This window comes from Salvia splendens, chromosome 17 (assembly GCF_004379255.2).
Source record: "Salvia splendens isolate huo1 chromosome 17, SspV2, whole genome shotgun sequence".
Classification (NCBI taxonomy): domain Eukaryota; kingdom Viridiplantae; phylum Streptophyta; class Magnoliopsida; order Lamiales; family Lamiaceae; genus Salvia; species Salvia splendens.
In genome coordinates, this window is record NC_056048.1 from 17,652,560 (window position 1) to 17,673,998 (window position 21,439).

Sequence of the window (21,439 nt, forward strand, 5' to 3'; positions counted from 1 at the left end):
CGGAGGGAATAATAGAAAGTGGGTTGAAAAAGTTAGTGGTATGTGAATCATACTTTTATATACTCCTTTCGTCCCATAAAAATATGTGCACTTTCTCATTTTCGTCCGTTCCACAAAAATATGTGTATTTCATTTTTGGAAAGTTTTCCCAATTTTACTACCCTTGTACATCAACTTATTTAGAACGTATACCACCATTAAACACTACTAATAATGTGGATCTCACTATCCACTAACACTACTTTAACTACCATTCTCATCTTCTTTCTTACTTTACTAATTTTGTCTTAATTTCCGTGTCATATCAATTGTTCATATTTTATGGGACGAGGAGTATTAGTTTATAATAAAATGTGAGTGAAAATGAGTTAATGGAACGTGAGATTATACCCAAAATATAATGTATTATGCCATCATACAAATGAGACTAATTTTAATAACAATTAATAAAAGAAAAACAAATTAAAATGAAAAACAAGACTCCAATAAAAGAAGTAATATAAAATAAATTAAAATAGAAAATCAAGACTTCAAGTAATGCTGACTTGGCAAGTAAATTGGTACTACTCCATCTGTTTGTAACAATTTGTCACTATTTGACTCGACATGGATTTTAAGAAATGAACTCTCTCCATCCCATAATAGATGACACACTTGAAGAATGGCACGAGATTTTAGAAGATGTTGTTTTATGTGTTAGATTGAGAGAGAAAACAAAATATTAATATTAATGTGAGAAGGATTTTTTTCATAAAAGGAAATGTGACATCTTTTGTGGAACAAACTAAAAAGGAAAGTGTGAGATCTATTATGAGACGGAGGGAATAATAGAAAGTGGGTTGAAAAAGTTAGTGGTATGTGAATCATACTTTTATATACTCCTTTCGTCCCATAAAAATATGTGCACTTTCTCATTTTCGTCCGTTCCACAAAAATATGTGTATTTCATTTTTGGAAAGTTTTCCCAATTTACTACCCTTGTACATCAACTTATTTAGAACTTATACCACCATTAAACACTACTAATAATGTGGATCTCACTATCCACTAACACTACTTTAACTACCATTCTCATCTTCTTTCTTACTTTACTAATTTTGTCTTAATTTCCGTGTCATATCAATTGTTCATATTTTATGGGACGAGGAGTATTAGTTTATAATAAAATGTGAGTGGAAATGAGTTAATGGAACGTGAGATTATCTACCCAAAATGTTAAAATTGAAAGATGACAGATTATTAGGGATAGACGAAAATGGAAATACGTACAAATTTTCAGGGACGGAAGGAGTATCTCATAATATGGAACCGCGGTAATCATTTGAGCCGATAAAAACTTGTATATATATTCATTCCATCTCATTTTAAATGTAGCATTTATCATTCGATATATGATTTTATGTAGAATTGCTTTGTGAGGAAAGTGAAGATAATAAAATAACAGAGAGAAAAAGTAGAAAGAAATATGTTTTTATATTTAAAAATATGTTATTTAGAGTTAGATACATTAAAAGAAAAATGTGTCATTTATAGTGATACGAAGGAAGTATATATTTGCGTTTTCCAAATAAAAATATTCAAAAATGGAATATTTTAGGGTTAGAAAATTATTTTCACTCACAATATGCTAATTGAATTCTATGTCTAAACAGTAAACACCCTCAGCTCGCTCGTCTTGTTGAAAAATTTCTATCTTGATGCTCACTGCTTCGCATTTTCCGCCCAATTGTTCCTCTTCTTTAGGGTTTTGAATTATTAGCATCTATAGATTTAAGAAGCTGAGTGTTTCCATCAAATTATGGTTTTGGATGTAATTTAGGAAAATATTCATTCAAATTCTGCGTGTTTTTACCTGATGGGTTACGGGTTTTCACAATCATCGCTTTATTTCGTTGATGCTGTTTAGTTATGATCACGCGAATGCTTGGATTTTTCCTTGGGAAGTGGAAATTTTAAAATCTTGATATGGATTATTCCCGCGAAAGTGCAATGGTGTTGATTCCGACGCGGTTTGTGTGGCGTTATGGTGGGAGAATTGTGTATATTAGTGGCTCTTTTACCGGGTTAGTCGATTTGATATTGATTTTTTTGTCTACTTTGTTCTTTCTAGGATCAGCTTTTGATTTAAGCTGTGCTTATGCTAACTTTTACTTTTGTTGTTATTGTTATTGTTATTTAAAAGGTGGACACAATGGCCAATGACCCCGGTTGAGGGGTGTCCTATGGTGTTTCAAACGATTTGCAGTCTTCCACCCGGTTGTCACCAGGTTGGTTGTTCATGTACTTGGAGCTTCCTAGGGAGAAGAAATGCCCCAAGTGTCAACCAAGAAGGAAAATTTAGTTCCAAATTTGACTGTAAATAGCCATATTATTGTTAAATGACTGTTGATAAGCAGCTAATTTCGTGTTTCCCATGAATATGGTATCTGTGTTATGGCATGTGCGTTTGGTTATGTTACTATTTTGATATGTTCTGTGTCATAAATTACTCAATTGCGTAATCAAATTGTTTACCTCTACTGATTCATAGCTAGGATAAAATTTTCGATCTGCCTTTTTGTATCCAATTTTCATAAATTTAGCTTGAGGAGTTATGTACCGTTTCAGTTCAAAAACTGCTTCTTTTTCTGTAGTACAAATTTGTGGTTGATGGTGAATGGAGACATGATGAGCACCAGCCTTCTGTCAATAGTAACATTGGAACAGTGAACACTATCCTCTTATCTACAGAAGCTGATTACCTTACTCCAATGCTAAGCCCACAAGCGCCTCCTTCTGGTCATGGTTCAAGCATGGATGTTGATAGTGAGGGCTTCCAACGCGTGGTATGGTATTCCTGTGCTCATCTTTACTTCCCCTGCCAAACCTATAATTTTAACATTGCACTTATTAAAGAAGTTAATGTGATGATATTTTCTTATTCAGTCACAGTGGATGTAAGTCTATCTTATTGTTCATCTTTATTACAGGTTCGGCTGTCAGATAGTACGCCTCCTGAGCCCTTCCCTACAATGTCAGAGGCTGACATAGATGTTTCTCGTCATCGTATAGCTGTATTCTTGTCAGCTCACAAGGCATATGAGTTGCTCCCTGAATCTGGGAAGGTCTGGATGATCTGTCCCGACATTGTCTCTCTCACTCTTCCTTTTTCGTCTCTTTGATTTATTCAGTCTGTTTTTCAGGTTATTGCTTTGGATGTTGAACTCCCTGTAAAGCAAGCATTTCATATATTGCATGAACAGGTACCTTTATTTGTTAAGTGCCTGTTCTTTAATGTTAAAGTTATTGCCTACCAGACCAGGGCACTATGACTAACATGCCTCTGGCAAGATGGTGTCTTGGTTGTCTCCGCTGTCTGTACTTGGTGCTCTGTTTGACCAACTTTCTTCTGGTAAAGTTACGAACTCTTAAGAATGAAAAATATTCATTTCAGGGGATCTCTATGGCACCCTTGTGGGACTTTTCAAAGGGGAAATTTGTTGGAGTTCTTAGTGCAATGGATTTTATCTTGATTATGAGAGAGGTAGAGCATTCTGCCATGTTTCATACAGAATAATCTTTCCTAAATATGCTCCTTTACCATAGCTGTTCTCCTCCTCCTTGACTCCTTGTGCATTTCCACTTTTGTAACCTGATGTTTCGTTGTTATATAATGTCGATCTAACCTTAATACAGAATCGGCATTTTAAAGTTAGTCTGGCCTTCATACAGAACGCTGTCGATAGATCTTTCTCTCATATTTGACTGGCAATGCACTGTGAAAACTCAAAGATCTCATTGTGATATTTTCTATATGTGCTAGCAGCTTGGCAGGCATGGGTCAAATTTGACGGAGGAAGAGCTCGAAACGCATACCATATCTGCTTGGAAAGAAGCAAAGATTTATCTGAATAATCAAATTAATGGCCAAGGAGCAATAGTTCCAAGACAACTTGTACAAGTAAGTGTTCATATTGAGGCGCTAAATGCCAGCATGAATATTGTGTACGTTGGGCCGATCATTTTATTTTCTATGCACAGGATGGATAGATAGATGATCTTTTATACAGATATCCTTCTGCATATTTGATACTGGCATACTGCTGATCAAACAATAAGTATAATAACTGCCTATTACACCCTCATATTGTTGATGTTTTCCACCATATTATATAACCCTGGTTGGACCTGTTGGACCTTTTGTTTGTTCTTGTTTTGGTACGATCTAATTTATTTCTTATCGTCATTTATTTCCTTATATATTAGATACTTCCTTAAAAGCTTTATATTGTTGACTTGTAAACAAAAATATGTTCTCTTATACACTGGAAGTTTTCCAGGCTGGGCCTGATGACTCCTTAAACGAAGTTGCTCTGAAGATTTTGCAAAGTGGTGTAGCAACAGTTCCCATTATTCATTCTCCTTCAGCAGATTCCCCGAACAAAAATCTATTACACCTTGCTTCACTTTCCGGGGTACTAAAATGTCAGTATTGTGGACCAGTCACTAACGGTTTCAGTGTGTTTGAACTATTTTCCAGACAATATTTAGCTCCTTGTGGGTAGTAGTAATTAAACATGTTGCTTTGCAGGTATATGCCGGTTTTTCAGGCATTCGCCTGGTTCATTGCCAGTACTTCAATTGCCAATTTGTTCAATTCCTTTGGGAACTTGGGTTCCTAAGATTGGAGAGCCAAATCGCAGGCCATTGGCAATGTTGAGACCGAGTGCCACTCTTGGTGCAGCATTAAATTTCTTAATTCAAGGTATCCAGATACATTCTAGAAATGGGAGACTTTGGAGTAGTCACATTTCTGTTTCATCTTTGTCTCTATGCAGTCTACTTTTTGTAGTGAAACAGCGACCCAATTTTTCACTAAATTGTCTTTTACTTTCTTGGATGTAGCTCAAAGTTACTGAGTTGTTCCATATGATGGTTTTATTTTATTTTGGCGTAGCATGAATTTATGAAAATTGACTGACCATGTAGTTCAATAATTTCAACTTGGAGGCATTACTTATATTATGGTTCTGCAGAAATCAGTTTGACGAGAAAAGGAAACTAATTCAAACATATTTATGATACACTCCAACCACACTAAATGCCCCTCCTCAAATACATAAATTTTTCCTATATACTATATTTTTGCCCCTTTTTCAATGAAATCCTGGCTACGCCCCTGCTGGGATCTGAATGGGTTTTTTCTATTTTTGTTCTAGAATAGAGTTATCATTTCTCGTTTGTACTGGACTTTTTTTTTGTTCCGGATTTGGGAGAGACGCATGACCCTCATGCATCTCCTTTTAATGAGACGCATGACGATTATGCGTCTTTCATAAAGACGCATGAGAGTCATGCATCTCTCTTTTTTTCGTTTTTTTAACGACGCATGAGGGTCATGCGTCTTAGAAAGAGACGCATCTCCCTCATGCGTCTTTTATATTTTTTAAATTTCACAGACGACGCATGAGCGTCATGCGTCTTAGGAAGAGACGCATGAGGCTGGTGCGTCTCTAACTTGCTTAAATCAGTGCCCCAGGCAGAATAGGCAGAATCCGCGAGAGAAAGAGAAGAAGACAAAACTTGGCGATTTCGTGGCGATTCCCTTCATATTTCGGTAAGTTTCCTTCAATCTTTCAACTTTGCTCCCTTATTTGTTGTTTATTTGCATATTATTAGGGTTTTTGATAAATTTATTGTAAACTTACTAAATTAGGGTTTATTGAAAAAAATTGTCTTTAATTGTTGTTGGTTTGTATATATATTTTTGCAGAAATCATGCAAGTATTCGTGAGTTTATATTGGGGTGGTAGAATATATCAACTTCCTCAAGTGGGCATTTGTTATGATCCTCCTCGTGCGAGAGCTTCCATCGTATTGGATTCATGTGTTTCATTATCTGAATTAATTGCAATGATATGTGCTAAGATAATAGATTCAAACCAACACTTCATCGAAATATCTTGGAGACATTGTTTCTTGGGTACCGGTACGAGTTATGTATGTACTGGGGTTGACAGTAATGAAAGTGTGTTTTTTATGTTCAATGCGGCTCTAAATTCTACTCGGCATATTGAATTATTTGTTGAGTATTCGTCTGTTGGAAATACCTTCATCACACCAATTGTTGATCATGGTGTTGGATCTTCTACGAGGTTTGAACCTATGAGCATTGATTGCGGTATGAATGAGCAAACAGATGTTGCAGATGTTGCTGATGTTGGATTGAATTCTCAAGAGAATGTACAAGAGCATGTTGATGTTCATGTTGTACGAGGAGACCTTGATGATCCAGAATTGCTGTCATCATCGTCTGATGATATTTTAAGTGATAGTAGGGGAAATCTAAACAAACTATGCAAATTAACAACAATTAAGGAAGAGGAAGGTTGAAGGATTGAACGAAACTTACCGGAACACGAGTGGAAATCGTCTTCTTCGCCGAATCACAAAGGAAAAATCGCCAAGTTCATCGTCTCTCTTTTTGTTTCCGTGAATGAGGAGGCTATTGCCTTCGCTGCTGCTTTAATTCGAAATTGGAGACGCATGAGCCTCATGCGTCGTCTGTGAAATTTAAAAAATATAAAAGACGCATGAGGGAGATGCGTCTCTTTCTAAGACGCATGACCGTCATGCGTCTCATTAAAAGGGGACGCATGAGGGTCATGCGTCTCTCCCAAATCCGGAACAAAAAAAGTCCAGTACAAACGAGGAATGATAACTCTATTATAGTACAAAAGAAGAAAAAACCTGATCTGAATAGATGGTCCCTAGTTATTTCAGACTTATGTTATATTCTGCATATACATGATTTCAGACTCATTCCTTTGCAGCACAAGTTAGTTCAATCCCTATCGTTGATGATAATGACTCTTTATTGGATGTATATTCTCGACGGTTAGTAACATGCGTTTACTGCTGTTTGTCTAATCACAGGTGAATCTATTTCCCCTCTTGGAATTATATTAATTAGTCATCATTTTTGCAGTGACATAACTAGTTTGGCCAGAGACAAAATCTACACACACATTAATCTCGAAGAAACTACTATTCATCAGGTAAACACATCCATTGAGTTCGCTTTCATGCTAAAATCGCTGTATCTGTGAATGTTAGTTGCATGGTGTCAGGGTGACAGTCCAGTGCCACGCCACAGTAGAAATTGCAGTTTTTATGTTAGTTTGAAAACTCATTCTATGGAATGATACTCATAACTTAGAGTATATTGCTTCTTCTTAATTTCTTATTTTTCTTCATCTCCGAATTGCAGGCGTTGCAGTACAGAGATGACCCATTTTCAGTATACGGCTCCAACATTCAAAGATGTTTTATGTGTTTACGTACAGATCCTCTCCATAAAGTCTTGGAGAGGTTATCCCAGCCAGGTTATAGATTCCTTCTAGTTTGTTTTAAGACGTTTTCTTGCACCTGATCATTTTCCATTCCTTTTGACACTAATATATATACACTGATACACACACACAACATGTTAACTTTTCCTCCGATTCCCAATTTGCATGCTTTTCTTCTCAGGAGTGAGGCGTCTGGTTGTGGTTGAAGCTGGAAGCAAGCATGTTGAAGGCATTGTTTCGTTGGGCGACGCATTCAGATTTCTCATGGGCCATTAAGCAAATTCAACAGTGTATACAATCGATGTTTCCGCTCTCATTCTTAGCCTGGTTTTAAGTTGATAGGCTGAAAAGATGAGAAGTGTAAGTGAATGTAGTTGTTGCTCCATGTCTCGAGCATCTCAATTTTTTTAGAAATAGGCAAAAAGTTCTGCTATTGAAATTGGAGAAAATAAGAAAAATGAAATGGGGGGAGGATGGATGACTTTTCTTTTCTTTAGTTTTTATTTATGTATAATTCTTGCCAATGTTTGGCTTCTTATCTCGTTACCCCTTTTTTCTGCTATGATTGAAAGGAAAATTGAAAAAAAATTCTACCATCTGATTAAGGCCGATGAATTCTGGTGCTTGTGTGTCTTGTTGTTCATAGACAAATTTATAAGTTAAATTAACTTGACAATTAATTTAGTATTTGGAAAAAAATGCAATTAATTTGATTTTAATGACCAAACATTATTCTACTTGTATTTAAAAAGCATGTGACGATGTGTAGCTCTTGTTATTACTTTCTGAAAGTCGCAACGTTTTAGCTATTACAAAGAAAACTCATTAAAAGATTATTAATTATAGGGACTAATTCAAGCCTAAAAATAACTTAGCGAAAACTGCAAATAGCATCTCAATCCAACGGCCAGCACCTTGAGCAAAAAAACTAGTCAATCAAATGGCTATTACTCCATTTTCTTCATTCAATGTTGACAAAAAATGAAAGCTAAGATGATCAAGAAAACGAATTATTACACTATCAACAGAGTCCGATCGCGGTCGCTGTGTTATGTCGGTATCAATGCCATTATTTGGTTCCTGATGATGCCCATGCACTTCTGTATTTCAGTGTAAACAGGAAGATTCTGCGAGCTGCCTGGCTGCAAGCTTGTTACAGCAGAATCCAGAATCTGTGCGACATCTGATGGAGGGAACTGCCGTTGCGTACACTTCTGCGACCACACAAATTGGGAACATTCAGGTGATTCAAGCACTAAAGAACTTGAATTAATCCTGCTGCTTAGTGCTTATGCGTGTGTGCTCCTTCGTATCAATTTACCTGAATCATAAGCAAAGTTGCGACGCATTTGGAGATCAGATCGACAGGAATTTGATATTCTGTGTCGGGTGCTTTAGAATTAGATTCCTGCAAGAAATCTCACATTTGTTAATGGATCCCAGTTTTAGGCAGAATCACAGGCTAAATATTCAACTGTCGTAATCCTTACCATAGGCACGCTGGAATCATCAGAGGGAAGTCGACCGTTAACATAATCAATAGCTTCCTCAATCTTCTCAGTGGTGCCCTCCTTGTACTTAAGAGATGCCATCGCCTACAGAAATATATACATATATAAATTTTTTTATAAAGAAAGTGGAGCACATGATGAAATTCTGGAAATAAATGGCTTCTGGGGCTGTCTTTGTCGCATAGCATTATTGCAGGAGTGGATTTATGACAATATATTACTGTTCTTACATAAGTAATTGAGTTAGATGCATTTTTCTATAGGTACCTGCATAGCTGCATCCACCATTACACATGCTTTTGTTCTCGAACTATCGATGATCTCATTCACGTGGGGTCCCAATTCGTTAGTATGACATGCAGAACGGTCAAGAGAAAATTTGCTGCCAGGATCAGCAGAATTGGTGCCTTGCCCGAGCCACAAAAGTGGCATGCTTCTTTGATATGTATTCCTCTGTCTCAAGCAATATATAGCAGAAGAAACCTGCTCCAAGTAAAAAAAATTGATTACAAAAAATCAATAATAATATTACTAAAATACTCTTTTCAGTTTTCTGTGTGGAGGCATCTATACCTGCTCATTGGCTTCATTCAACTGTACAAGTACTGCAGCATATTGTTTTTTAAACTGCTCAGAGTCCCGCAAAGAGCTATGACTGTCAATCTGATCTCTGGATACATCATCGTTCATGCGCCTCAACTCTAGAACAACAGCTTCCTACACGTAAAAGAAAGTGAGATTATGCCAATTGATGCAACAAAATTTTGACACGCAGTTAGAATTCCAACAAATGAACATCCACCAATAACAGGCGATGGAGAGGACGCTGATTTTTTTTCAAAAAATCTAACCAATGTTAAAAGCCTACAGTAGAATTTGATTATAAAGCAGCTTTATAAGCATGAAACATCAGCTAGTGAATGGTGAAACCTTTTTCTCAAGTGCACGAGTCACATCAGCGAGAGCTTGAACATCAGCTTCCTTCGCCTGGATTTGCGAATATGCTGCTTGTTGGTGATTGAGAGTTTCAGCAGATCCAATCCTCATTTGCAGATTAGTATTTGGGCATGAGACCTGATCAAAACGATTTTAACTTCAGATACTTTTACTATGAATGTAATACCGTGGTTGTACCTACCACAATATGAATCAATGCAATCAAGACTGTGTATATAAACTGCCAGATAAGAAATAGTAGTATGATTATATTGAAAGGTTTCAAACAAATGCTATTTGGAAATTGGAAACATGCAGTGTGAAAAGCGGGAGATATCGTCAGAGGCATCAACCTTGTCACCAGGGAAAAGTTTTATGTACTCTTGTATTCGTCCGCAAACCTTTAGCTCGTTGAAATTTTCAAAAAACTTATCAACAGAAATTGGCTGTTTCCCAACCAATGCTGTAGGCAGATTCTCGAGAGGGTTCAAAGGCATGCAGTCGATGTCCTACCACAACATAGCATCAAGTACATAGATTGAGAAATAAGCAATTAGGAAGACTGAGGCACATAACTCTTGAGAAGCCAATAATTATTTACATAAACGGAAAATGTAAACAGTAGCATAAACATTGCTGGCTCCAGTCCTGAAATTAAATGATGGATGTATGGCCGCATGTAACACAGCATTTAAACAATTTTCAATTGCAGAATCATCCACATAAAACAAAATCTATCAGTAGAAAACCACAAGAGAGGATGTAGATTACCATGACAAATTCAACTCCTAGCTCATGACGGTCAAATTGGACCCGGCACCTAGAATGATCCACAGTCAGCACACTTCCATCATGGAGCTCCCTGGTTTTTGGATGGATGGCAGTGATACGTTGTCCAACCGATAAAGGCATCGCAAGGTCAGTTGGCAGTCCTTCTCGAACACCTTCACGAAGCTCAGTGTAATGTGTTCGAACGGAATCCCGGTACTGATTAAGCTTCTCCTTCTCTTCCTTTAGGAACATCTCTGAAAATCGCCGTGGTTTACCAAGAGAACTTCAAATCAACATTAACATTATTATCAGGTAATATGGTGAATAGCAAAAAGATAGAACTTGTCAAAAGAAGACATATACCTTCTAATGACACCCCACTCTACATGAGTTAATCTTGGAACGTGGCCCAATCCAACATGATACAAATATTCAACAAACTCTCTCTTTGCAAACCAAGGATAATCAATGGCACTGTAGAACCATTCATAAATGCACCATCTTCTCAGATGAGGATTTGACAAGCAAATGGACATATTTTTCTGCATGACACGATACAATAAAAGAATGTTGAGATTTGGCCAATTCAACTAACATACTGAAAAAAGTGGGGGAGCACCACCAAACCTTTGAATTATGTGCTCTGCCATCGATTGAAGCAATAGGCAGCTCACTTTGCGCATTTGAGATGTTATCAAGACATTTTTGTGGTTTCTTGAGGTCCATATTACGTCTGCTCCTGACTTTAGTTAGTAAGTTGACCTGATTAACGAAAGGAAGCTGTGCAAATTGTGCTGGCTCACTTGCTTCTTTTTGTGTATCAGCACTGGAAGAATTCTCTGAATTTCTTAGTAAATGTGGTGAGACACTTTGAGAAGATTTCTTATTTTTATTCATTAGTTTCTTCCCACCAGGATCTCCATCCTAACGATAATAAATGTCATAAATCAGAAAGCTCTCAACCAGAGAACTTTTTTCACAGAAGCATACCCTGCTGAAAATCAATACAGTACATAATGCACAATAACTAATCCCTCCGTCTCTTTATAGTAGAGGCATTTCTTTTGGGCACGAGATTTAAGAAAATTGTGTTAAGTCGGTTAAGGGAATAGAGAATAAAGTAGGAAAAAGATAAAGTAAGAGAAATGAAGAGAGAATAAAGTAAGAGATATGAGATGTGTTACTTTACCAAAAAAAATATTTGACTCAGCTGCAGTGGGGCAACCCAAAAAGGAATACAACTTAGCTACAAAGGGGTGGAGGGAGTGCATTATTTCCATAGGGAAAAAGAGTCAAACTATTAAGATCGGTAGCATCTATGAGTACCCAAAAATTTTTAAAAGAAACACCCATGGTTTCAGATTCTCCATTGTTAGCGTTTATGATATCTTAATTAAGAAGAAACATTCCAATCAATAAGACCAGTAGAATCAATGTACTCCAGAAAATTGTGAAAAAACTGCCCACCTTAGATGCTTGCATCTTATGTTTCCTTCTTGGTGTTTTGGTGTTAGATAGTTGAAGATCCCGATCTTCTTCAAGGACAGAACTAGTTACAGAAGCTTTTCCAGGTTTTGATGCTCTATTGGGTGCAACTTTGGAACTTGAGAGTGGCTTATGCCCTTTCATTCTTACCCCTGAGTATCTACACATTTCTTTTTTCTGGTTCACTGGCAGAGATCCTGTCGACAGCAACACGTCAAGTGGATCATGACCTTCATCTTTAAATTGCAGCCTTGAATCCAATGAATGAGAAACTTGAATATCTGTGAGTGGGACAAGTAATAACTCTGAGGAAATGCTAATGTGCAGGAACATAAAATGGTATCATTTGATGATGGTACAATCATCAACTGACTAAAAATGCTTTTCTAAATCAAGAAAATGAACAGTGTATTATAAAAAGCATTATGTTGCGTACAAGTCAGGCAAATATAACCCCGACTCCAATTGATTGGAAATAACACAAGTTTCACCTCTTTACAACAATATAAGAGCTTAAGATCATCCGCAGTGGTGACACCGTCCGTTCGTCCGTGCCAGCGGCGCGGCGCACCGCTGCGCTCTTGACGCTGAAGCGTCCGTTCCAGCGAGCAGCACACGTGTCAACGCCTGATTGGCCAACGGCAATGCCGTTGAATTTCCTTTTTTAAAAAAAAAAATCGGATATTCATTAAAAAAATCGATTAAAAATAAAAAAAATATTTTCCCACTTCCAAAAAGTTATATCCATTTTCTCCCCACTTTTAATTTATTTTTCAAATTTTTTTCCCAAAAAATTCACATTTTCATCTATAAATACCTCCACTTCCACACAAACAATTTCACACCACACTACACAATTCTCATCTAAATTCTCATTTTCATTCTTACAATTCTCAATCTTTCTTTCACTCTTACAACAAAAAAATGTCCGGCTCCGGCGATCACCCCTCCGACTCCCATGGTTGGAACCACGAATGGTTCGACTCGCAACCATTTCCTAGTCCGGAAATGGAATTTTCGGCCACTCCTCAAACCCAAAGTTCGCAAGCTGCGGATGGCTATCGGCCTTACTCTGTGGAAGACCAAGATGCCCCCGATGGGTAATACGGGTGGGCACCCGAACCACCCGTACTTAGAGTGGGAGGGAGCGGCAACTCTCAAACTCCTCATCTTCCTACTCGTGGTGTCCGCACCCCGTACACTTCGGGGGAGATGAATCAATTATTCAAAGCATTTTTGTCTATCTCCGAAGATCCGAAGATTGGCACGAACCAATCCGGGGACCATTTTTGGTGGCGCATCTGTCGCCGTTACAATCAAAACCGGCCGGCTGGAACAATCGAGTGCAACGAGAGTATGGTGCGCAATGCCATATACAGAGCCAACGAAGAAATCCAAAAGTTCCAGGGTATTACCTCCATGAAGAGCGGTCGGCGGGAAGAGGCAGAAGCAAGGTCAACATCATCAGTGCCGCGAAGGCAACCTACCAATCCCAACACTACAAACCGTTCAAGTACCCCAATGTTTGGCAGGAGGTGCGTGTGCATCCGATGTATAGGGGAGGCGTATCATCCTCCTCTAGCTCCTCCAGCAAACGGTCGAGGTCGGTATCCCTATCCGACGTCGGCTCCGATGAGGTGTCCACCCAGCTCGCCGGAACTAACTTGGGTAGCCCCGACGCCGGCCCAAGTAGTTCCCAACGCCAGCCGCAAGGAAGGAAGAAGTGGACGGCCAACCGTCATCGCGCCACGACTCTATCCGCCCCCGATCCCGCTACCGCTCCCTTTATGCCACCTCGAACCCCCCACCAACTCGTTGTGGGAGGTTTTGGCCCAACTCAATTTGGCCGATAGGTCAACTATGACCCCCGAGCAACTTCGATCGCATGTGGCAATGATACGGGGTCTTCGAAGAACATTGGGGTAGAGCCGGATGAATAGTCTTCCACGAGGTATTTTTAGCCTTTAATTATATAATTTTTATTTTTTAAGAGTTTAATTATGTAATTTTTAATTTTTAGGATTTTAATTATATAATTTTTAATTTTTAGAATTTTAATTATGTAATTTTTTTTTATAATTTGAAATAATATTCCGGGTAATTTTAATGCATTTTAATATTGTGGAAATGTTTTTATTTAAATTGAATAATAGAATGGTGGACCCTTGAGCTTGTCCTTGCGGAAGAGCACGAATGTGGGTGATGTGCTCTTGCCAAAGAGCAGGGAGTAAAAGTGGGTCCAGGCCCACATCCGTGCTCGTTGGCAAGGGCACGGATGGGGATGCTCTAATGAGGTAAGAAATTTTGAAGATCGGATCCCAGGTAATTTCTGGAACAATATCATCAATAGGTCCAAACAATTGAGGAAACATCATTTATTCAGCTATTATTTATTCAGAAGAGGAAAAAGTGAGTGTTAGATAACTTACCATCTTCATCTCCTGTTGGCATCATCAGTGACAAATCAGCCAGTGTTTGTAGGGCATCGAATGCTGGAGCATCATCTAAACAGGAATGAGAGTAGATTAAGCTGCAGCTGATGCTAATAAAACAGCATACGCTGTTGAACTACTATCCCTTAAGATGAAGACCAAATAATGCTATACAATGAGATCTATATAGCCTCTTGAAAAGTGATATATTCAACATGTCCATAATTAACACACCGTTTGGTCTGTGCATTGATCAACCAATACAGAAGATTCTGTTATATCACACAGGAAATACTAGATCATTATAGTTGGTGCAAGACCCCCCCTCCCCCCAAAAAAGAACTAAACCTGTTAATAAACTGCAGACCATAAACAAAAACCACTAGTTCTAAACTATATATATATATATGTTCCAACAACATCGAAGCCTTATAGTACATATTTCAACATTTGTAAATTGCAAAAATTTGGAAAGGGGCAAATACTCCATGGACACATTTTCAGAGTGACATACAAGATGATAATTCAGAGATGAATGATACTTGTGTACCTTTTCCAAAGAGAACCTTTTTGCTCTTCTTTCTCTGACTCTGCACAGAGGACCTCAAAATCTTGGTATCGGTAACCTCTTCATGAAAGTTGTTTCTCAGTGCTCCAAACTCCTGACCTTCTTCTGTTCCACTACATTCTTTCTCGATGTCATCCAAGAGATGCTCACTATTATTACCGATTTCATAATTCTTGCCTTTGAGTTTCCTTGTCTTCTCTTTCACAGAACCAGTGTCAGCCTCTGTGCTACCTTCTAATTCTTCTTTATCCAAGCCAGCATCCTGGTTGCGGGTCATTTCTACTAGAGAATGCTGTTACCAAGTGTGGGAAAATGAGTTGGGTATAAACTATACTCCCTCCGTTTCATGTTAATAGTCATTTTTCTATTTTAGGAAGTACTTGAGTCATTTCTATTTTTGGCAAAAAGTAATTCTCCCTTTAACTTTATTCTCTCTTCATCTCTCTTACTTTTTTCATTATCCATTTAACACACTAATCTTAAACTCCGTGCCGAAAACAAATGCCTCTATTAACAAGGAACGGAGGGAGTACATTTTTCTGAACATAAAGTCAAACCACTACCTTTCTCTGGACACATCTAAAAGGTGATGACAAAACACTTTCAGCTATTTTACTTGGTGTCCGTGAAACCTTGGAAGAGCCAACTTTTTGTGATGCCTCTGCCAAAGCAATAGCTATCTCCTGAGCTACTTCGTCCTCATTGGCATCGGCCTTTAGCTTCAAGCCAGGCCTTCTGGTTGAAACACTACTTTCCGCATTAAACTTCTCATTTGGAAATGAAATGGGGAACCTTGGTGTCCTTTTCCCGACAGGACACGGCCAGCTTCCTGCAGAAAACTCAAATATATAACTAGGTAAAAATTTTATGGTCAGCTGGGGGGATATCTGGGAATATTATGTACAAACAAGAATATCCACACACAAATTAATAATCCAGTTTAGGAATGTATATATTCTGGAATATGAAACATAGATCATGCAATTTGGTGTTTTAGTACTCGTATCGATCCTTCTCTGAGACCTAAATGGTCTTAGAAGTAACTTCCTGGTCCATCCAGCCAAGAAATGCAGAGCAAACAAAATCCAGCATGGCTAAGAAAATTTGTGAATGCTGCATAACCACATGTATTCCAAGACTATACATAAAACAATGCTTTACCTCCAGTTCGTTTCTTCTTCAACAATGATTGGAAACCATAATCTGGTACAGTGACTAGGGAATGTGAAACAAATTGATCATTTGATAATTTAGATGCAGTAGGCTGGACTTTGCCATGGGCACGCTTCTGAGTCTTTCTAGATGATGTCCCATCATTGCTTTCCAGGTCACTGTCACTTCCTGCCTGTCAAGCCAAGATCAACTCAACTTAGTAGAGGCAAAAAAAGAAAGCATTAATTAGATAGCAAGAAACTTATTACTCCCTCCATCCCACAAGAATATGCACTCTTTCTTTTTTCCCACAAGAATATGCACTTTTTAAATTTGGAAACTCTCTCTCTAATGAGGTGGGACCCATTCTCCACTAACAATACTTTAATTACTTTTTCTTTCTACTTCTCTCTTACTTTACCAATGGGCATTAAAACTAGTGTTCAACCAAAAGTGCATATTCTTGCGGGACGAAGAGAGTAATACTAAATGACAAACAAAAATATTTTAGGCATACATGAAAGAATAAGATTTGTGAGTTTAACAACAATTCTTGTCTCGTAATTCAAACTCCAAACAGGTAGGCACTTGGCTACAGTTGCATTGAAATTCAAGTAGGATGCCACTTTCTGCTATCATTATTCAAGCCATTTCCTGCTAATGAAATGCCACTTTTATATAAATAAAAACGATAAAAAACATGCACATGAAGGCATACAGGAAAAGGACAGACATGGATAGTGATGCACCAAAAAACTATCTCAACAATCTGACTACTAGTACAATGGTTTTCACAAACATTTATCTTAACAAAGAACTGGACACCACTTCCCAATATCAAATTTGACAGCCCTATTTTGTTTGTAGAGGTTCAGCTAGCTAACAGAATTAAAGTAGTCTCACCAAATTGCAGTAATGATCAGTCATCATAGCAATAAACCCATCCGAAGAAGCAGTTCCATGCGGAAGAGATAAGTATGCCTGAGATTGAAGAGCTCAAATGGTTACAAAACTTGTGTTATTGAAGCACGGGCCTCCATGGCATCATCCATGAATTTCTTGGGTGTCAATTTTTTACTAATTTATTATTGGTATCAAATAGTCCAGTTTGGTCTAACATAGCCCCTGTACTGATAAAGTAGTTCTGTAACAGTGCACAGAAAGTGGACCAAACTGAAATTTTCAACTAAATAGCAAGTGATCCTTCATCGGTGAAGATCCACCAATTAGTTCAGGTTTCATACGTTATTTCATTCTACTGAAGGAAATTTACAGCATCAATTAATGAGATAAATAAGAAGTGACATCGTCATGACCTTTACAGAATAGACTGTCCAGTCATAACCACTAAGAGTTGAGTTGCACACGTACAAATTTATGAGTAGTGACGATAGGCTATCAAGGATCAACTTTGTTCAGAAGAGATTTCTTGTCAAAGGATATGCAGCGTATTAATCACTGTAGGCAACATAAATAAAAAAACAAATATACCCTGTTCATTGTGTAAAGAGCCTCCACCATCTCTGGAGAGCGATTGCTCACAGCACTTGCAGTCTGTTCATGTAAGACAGCAAAAACCAGCCACAGCAATCAAATTGAAAGTCATAAATCAAAACAGACCTTAACTAGTTTGCATCACGACTCACGAATAACCAAATTTTCTAGTTATTTCCTTTTCTTTCTTTTTTATTATATTTCTGGTATATAGCAACCACATAACAATAAAGTATTAACAAATTAATATTGCCTCCATCCCATTTAAAGTGAATGCATTTTTTCATCATGAGATTTTATGCAGTGTTGTCTAGTGTGTTAAGTAGAGGGAGAATAAAGTAGAGAGTGATGTTTTTATTTTTAGAAGCTCACTCATCATCAATGGTCCAATACAAAGGCTAACCTTTTTCCAATCTTTATTATACTTGCAGTAAGCAATATAAAAACGGGATAGCTCTTCAGTGGTCCACCGAGGCCCAAGCATGTCATACAACTTTCTTTTCTGCAAAAAACCAAGCAAATACAAGAAGTAATGGTGAATCTCTCAAATTTAAAATGAATAACACCAAGTTCTTCAAGTTACTATAATGTAACAGAGAACAATAGATCTGCAAGAACAAAGAACAGCACAACAAGAATCATGTCCATAATAATCCCTCCGTCCGCGAATAGGAGTCCCATTCCATTCCGGCACGGGTTTTAATAAATGTTAAGAAAAGTGGGTGGAAGAAAGTTAGTGGAATATGGGTCCCACTTGTATATATTAGTTTTAAATGATATGTGAGTGGAATGAGTTAGTGGAATGTGGGGCCTCTCAACCATTTATGGTAATTATGAACCGGGACTCCTATTCGCCGACGTACAAAAATGGAAAAACGGGACTCATATTCGCCGACGGAGGGTGTAACTGTAGTTGATAATATCCAAAAATCTCGGACATTTTTTTCACTAGACATAAAATCTGTTTATTGAAAGCAGTAGTCTGAACATATGCAAATGGACTTTCTTTCAATCTAACTTCTGGCAACTCTGTCCGAACAGATGGAGAAAAATGGGACCCAAAGTAGTCTCCTATCTCCATAAGGTTAATAATACAGTGTGTAAATTTCAACAACAATTTGAGAATGTGTATATATGAGGAGAAAGTTCATAACATAAATTTCTATATCTGATTATTCCCTCGTGGGAAATATACATGAGATTGCAAAAATAACATAACTGACAAGAAGATAACCGTTAAGGATCATTCGGATAATTTTGATTGCAACAGGAAACTCAATTACAAGTCTCACCCGGCTACTGTTTCTTTTGGTACTATCATCATCTTTGCTGGGAGAATCTTCTTGCGTATGCCGCCTGTTCACACTTCTAGATTTTTTGGATGGACCCATACCAGCTAAGTACTAATGCACATGTGCAACAAAAATTATAATCAGTCACAAAAATTTAATTAGATCAACTATTAATCTTAAGTTTTTTACATTCCCTGTACTTATTAGTTATTAATATACTAACATGTATGCATTGTACTTTCCCTCAAATTATCATTCTTCGTCATGCCATTGGAGTATTAAACCAAATGCAAGAGTGCTTAAGGCACCAAACAAAATTACACAGATAGTGTTCTATTACAAGTTAACAACCATCGAATAGCAGACTGAGAACAAGGAAGAACACGCCATTAGTGGGACCAAAGAAAAGCAAAGTCTGACATACAATTTCAATGGCAAAACCTATATCTAACCATCAATACTGAACTTCATGCGTGACTGACATAATCTTCACAGAGCTAGGTAATCAATTTATTAGAATAACAAGAAGGAAAAATCACTACGGCTTCCACTCTTTATATTTCAAAGGTGGTGTAGATATTAGCTCTTAGCATTCAACAGAACTGAAGCAGCACACACACTCCGAACATGACACGCAGACACGCACCATAGCTCATTGAGGAAAACGCAGCTACGAGGTCTCAAAATTAAGCATACTTCAAATCCTCACAGAAAAAAGTGGCTTTACAATTTTTCAGCAAAATCACATGGAGTAAGAAGGGTTATCAACTAATTCATCAAATTCAGTCAGATGCAGAACAGACCAATTCCACCGAAGAAAACGAAAAAGGAATCAAAGAAGGAAATTTTTAAACATCTTTGACAAAACCACACAATTGATCGACGAAAATCGAGACAAATTCAGTAGAAAAAAAAAGTAACACCAAACAATACTTCAAAACCGAAAACTGCTCAAAGCTCAAATTCAAATCCTTATACGAATTTAAGAACAAATATAGTGCGCCTTTTCACTTCATTTACCTCTACAATAAATCAATTCACCATAAGAAGAAGAGGATAACGACAATTTGCGGGCGTTTAGAGAGAGAAAAGGAGTGTGTTTTAGAGCGAGAGAGAGGAAGGTTTGAATAATGGAATATAAATTTGGGGGAGTTAATAACCGCGAAATTCTTCTGATTTCAGATTCTCGATTTTCAAAGGAGGCGTTAAATTTCAGTCGAGTCCTTATACTTTATCATTATCTGAAATGAGCCCTCTTAGTTTGGGTTTCCTCTGTTTCAGCCTACATAGTTTTGAATTGATGCACGATTGGCTTGGAAATTACAATTTGGTTGGGAATAGTCATAGACAATGAGGCCTAGCTCAAGTGAGAGAGTTGATACATGTTACTTTGATCGGACATTAACCACTGACACCAATTCATCTGTTTTCTTATCATTTCATATCCATAACTAGTTAAATTATACTATATCCGTCTCACTAACCACCGACACCAATTCATCTGTTTTCTTATCATTTCATATCCATAACTAGTTAAATTATACTATATCCGTCTCACGTTACTTGAATCATTTCTTTTTTGGAGGATATGATTCTTGATATTTCTATTTAATGTACGTTTGGTTGTTTGTAAACAGTATGAAAATGTATGAGATCACCCATGCAGGGTCAACCAAGCCCCCAAGCCCAAAGACCACCCAAAGACCAATTGCCAAGATCCAAATCCAAGTCCAAGTCCAAGTCCAAGACCAAGATCGAGATTGAGATCGGGACCGGGCCCGAGGCCCGCGACCGCGACGTCGAGCACGGGCTCGGGCGGGCGGCGGCGGCGGAGCGCGCGTGTGCGCGCGTGTGGGCTCTTTCACCCATCTTGGTCCACTATAACTATTAAGTAACATAAAGTCACTTAATTTAAACACATTAAAAAATGTGTCATTTCTCCTATGTGAGATAATTAACACTAGTTAAGTATTCCCTAAGCTCCAACTCCAAGCTTTAATTAAAAGCTAATTATGCCCAACTTTAATACACTATTTCTCACTCACCGGAAATCGGATTTGAGAATGTGAATATACTACATTTATCTACGTAAAATGTAGATCGACGCTATATCATTTAATTTCACAAAATTAGATGTCTCGTCACTTTTATTATTTGGTCAAAATCCATTGACCGGGCATATTTATTCCATGATTTCTACAATCCCCCACATGAGTGGAAATAGCCAAATGCATATGCATGCAGACACAAGCTCAACCCTCGAGAGGTATATAAGCATAAGGATAGGCAGTTGTTGGCTTTGAACCCTCCATAGTCGACTTCATCGGATACACAGGCGGCTTAGTAGCGCGATGCTTTGAACTAATCCCCCACGGCGTGCACCGAGACAATGGTGTTAACGCTTAAACACATCAACCTCATCTGTTCTCACGTTTTGTGTCCATTGCGGTCTTGGACACCACTTTGG

The 21,439-nt window shown here is 37.8% G+C and overlaps 2 protein-coding genes across 2 annotated transcripts; one reads left to right on the forward strand and one right to left on the reverse strand.

Moving 5' to 3' along the window:
* The first annotated feature begins 1,636 nt into the window (after nucleotides 1-1,636).
* On the forward strand, nucleotides 1,637-7,877 carry LOC121773768 (sucrose nonfermenting 4-like protein). Its single transcript, XM_042170684.1, has 13 exons — nucleotides 1,637-2,063; nucleotides 2,183-2,267; nucleotides 2,634-2,825; nucleotides 2,970-3,104; nucleotides 3,183-3,242; nucleotides 3,434-3,523; nucleotides 3,806-3,940; nucleotides 4,320-4,464; nucleotides 4,571-4,744; nucleotides 6,813-6,876; nucleotides 6,968-7,037; nucleotides 7,250-7,364; nucleotides 7,513-7,877. Exons 1-13 carry the CDS (start codon nucleotides 1,966-1,968, stop codon nucleotides 7,605-7,607), a joined length of 1,458 nt encoding a protein of 485 aa, XP_042026618.1. The 5' UTR covers nucleotides 1,637-1,965; the 3' UTR covers nucleotides 7,608-7,877.
* Nucleotides 7,878-8,226: 349 nt separating this feature from the next.
* LOC121773833 (protein ALWAYS EARLY 3-like) lies at nucleotides 8,227-20,078 on the reverse strand. The gene is made up of 20 exons (XM_042170752.1): nucleotides 19,993-20,078; nucleotides 18,973-19,083; nucleotides 18,084-18,182; nucleotides 17,678-17,740; nucleotides 17,090-17,167; nucleotides 16,196-16,379; nucleotides 15,598-15,863; nucleotides 15,017-15,326; nucleotides 14,464-14,538; nucleotides 12,017-12,315; nucleotides 11,177-11,473; nucleotides 10,913-11,091; nucleotides 10,550-10,832; nucleotides 10,132-10,287; nucleotides 9,773-9,916; nucleotides 9,416-9,559; nucleotides 9,110-9,325; nucleotides 8,822-8,926; nucleotides 8,653-8,739; nucleotides 8,227-8,545 (listed from the first exon to the last, which is right to left on the reverse strand). The coding sequence occupies exons 2-20, from the start codon at nucleotides 19,069-19,071 to the stop codon at nucleotides 8,381-8,383; spliced, it is 3,249 nt and encodes a 1,082-aa protein (XP_042026686.1). The 5' UTR covers nucleotides 19,072-19,083; nucleotides 19,993-20,078; the 3' UTR covers nucleotides 8,227-8,380.
* Between the last annotated feature and the right edge of the window lie 1,361 nt (nucleotides 20,079-21,439).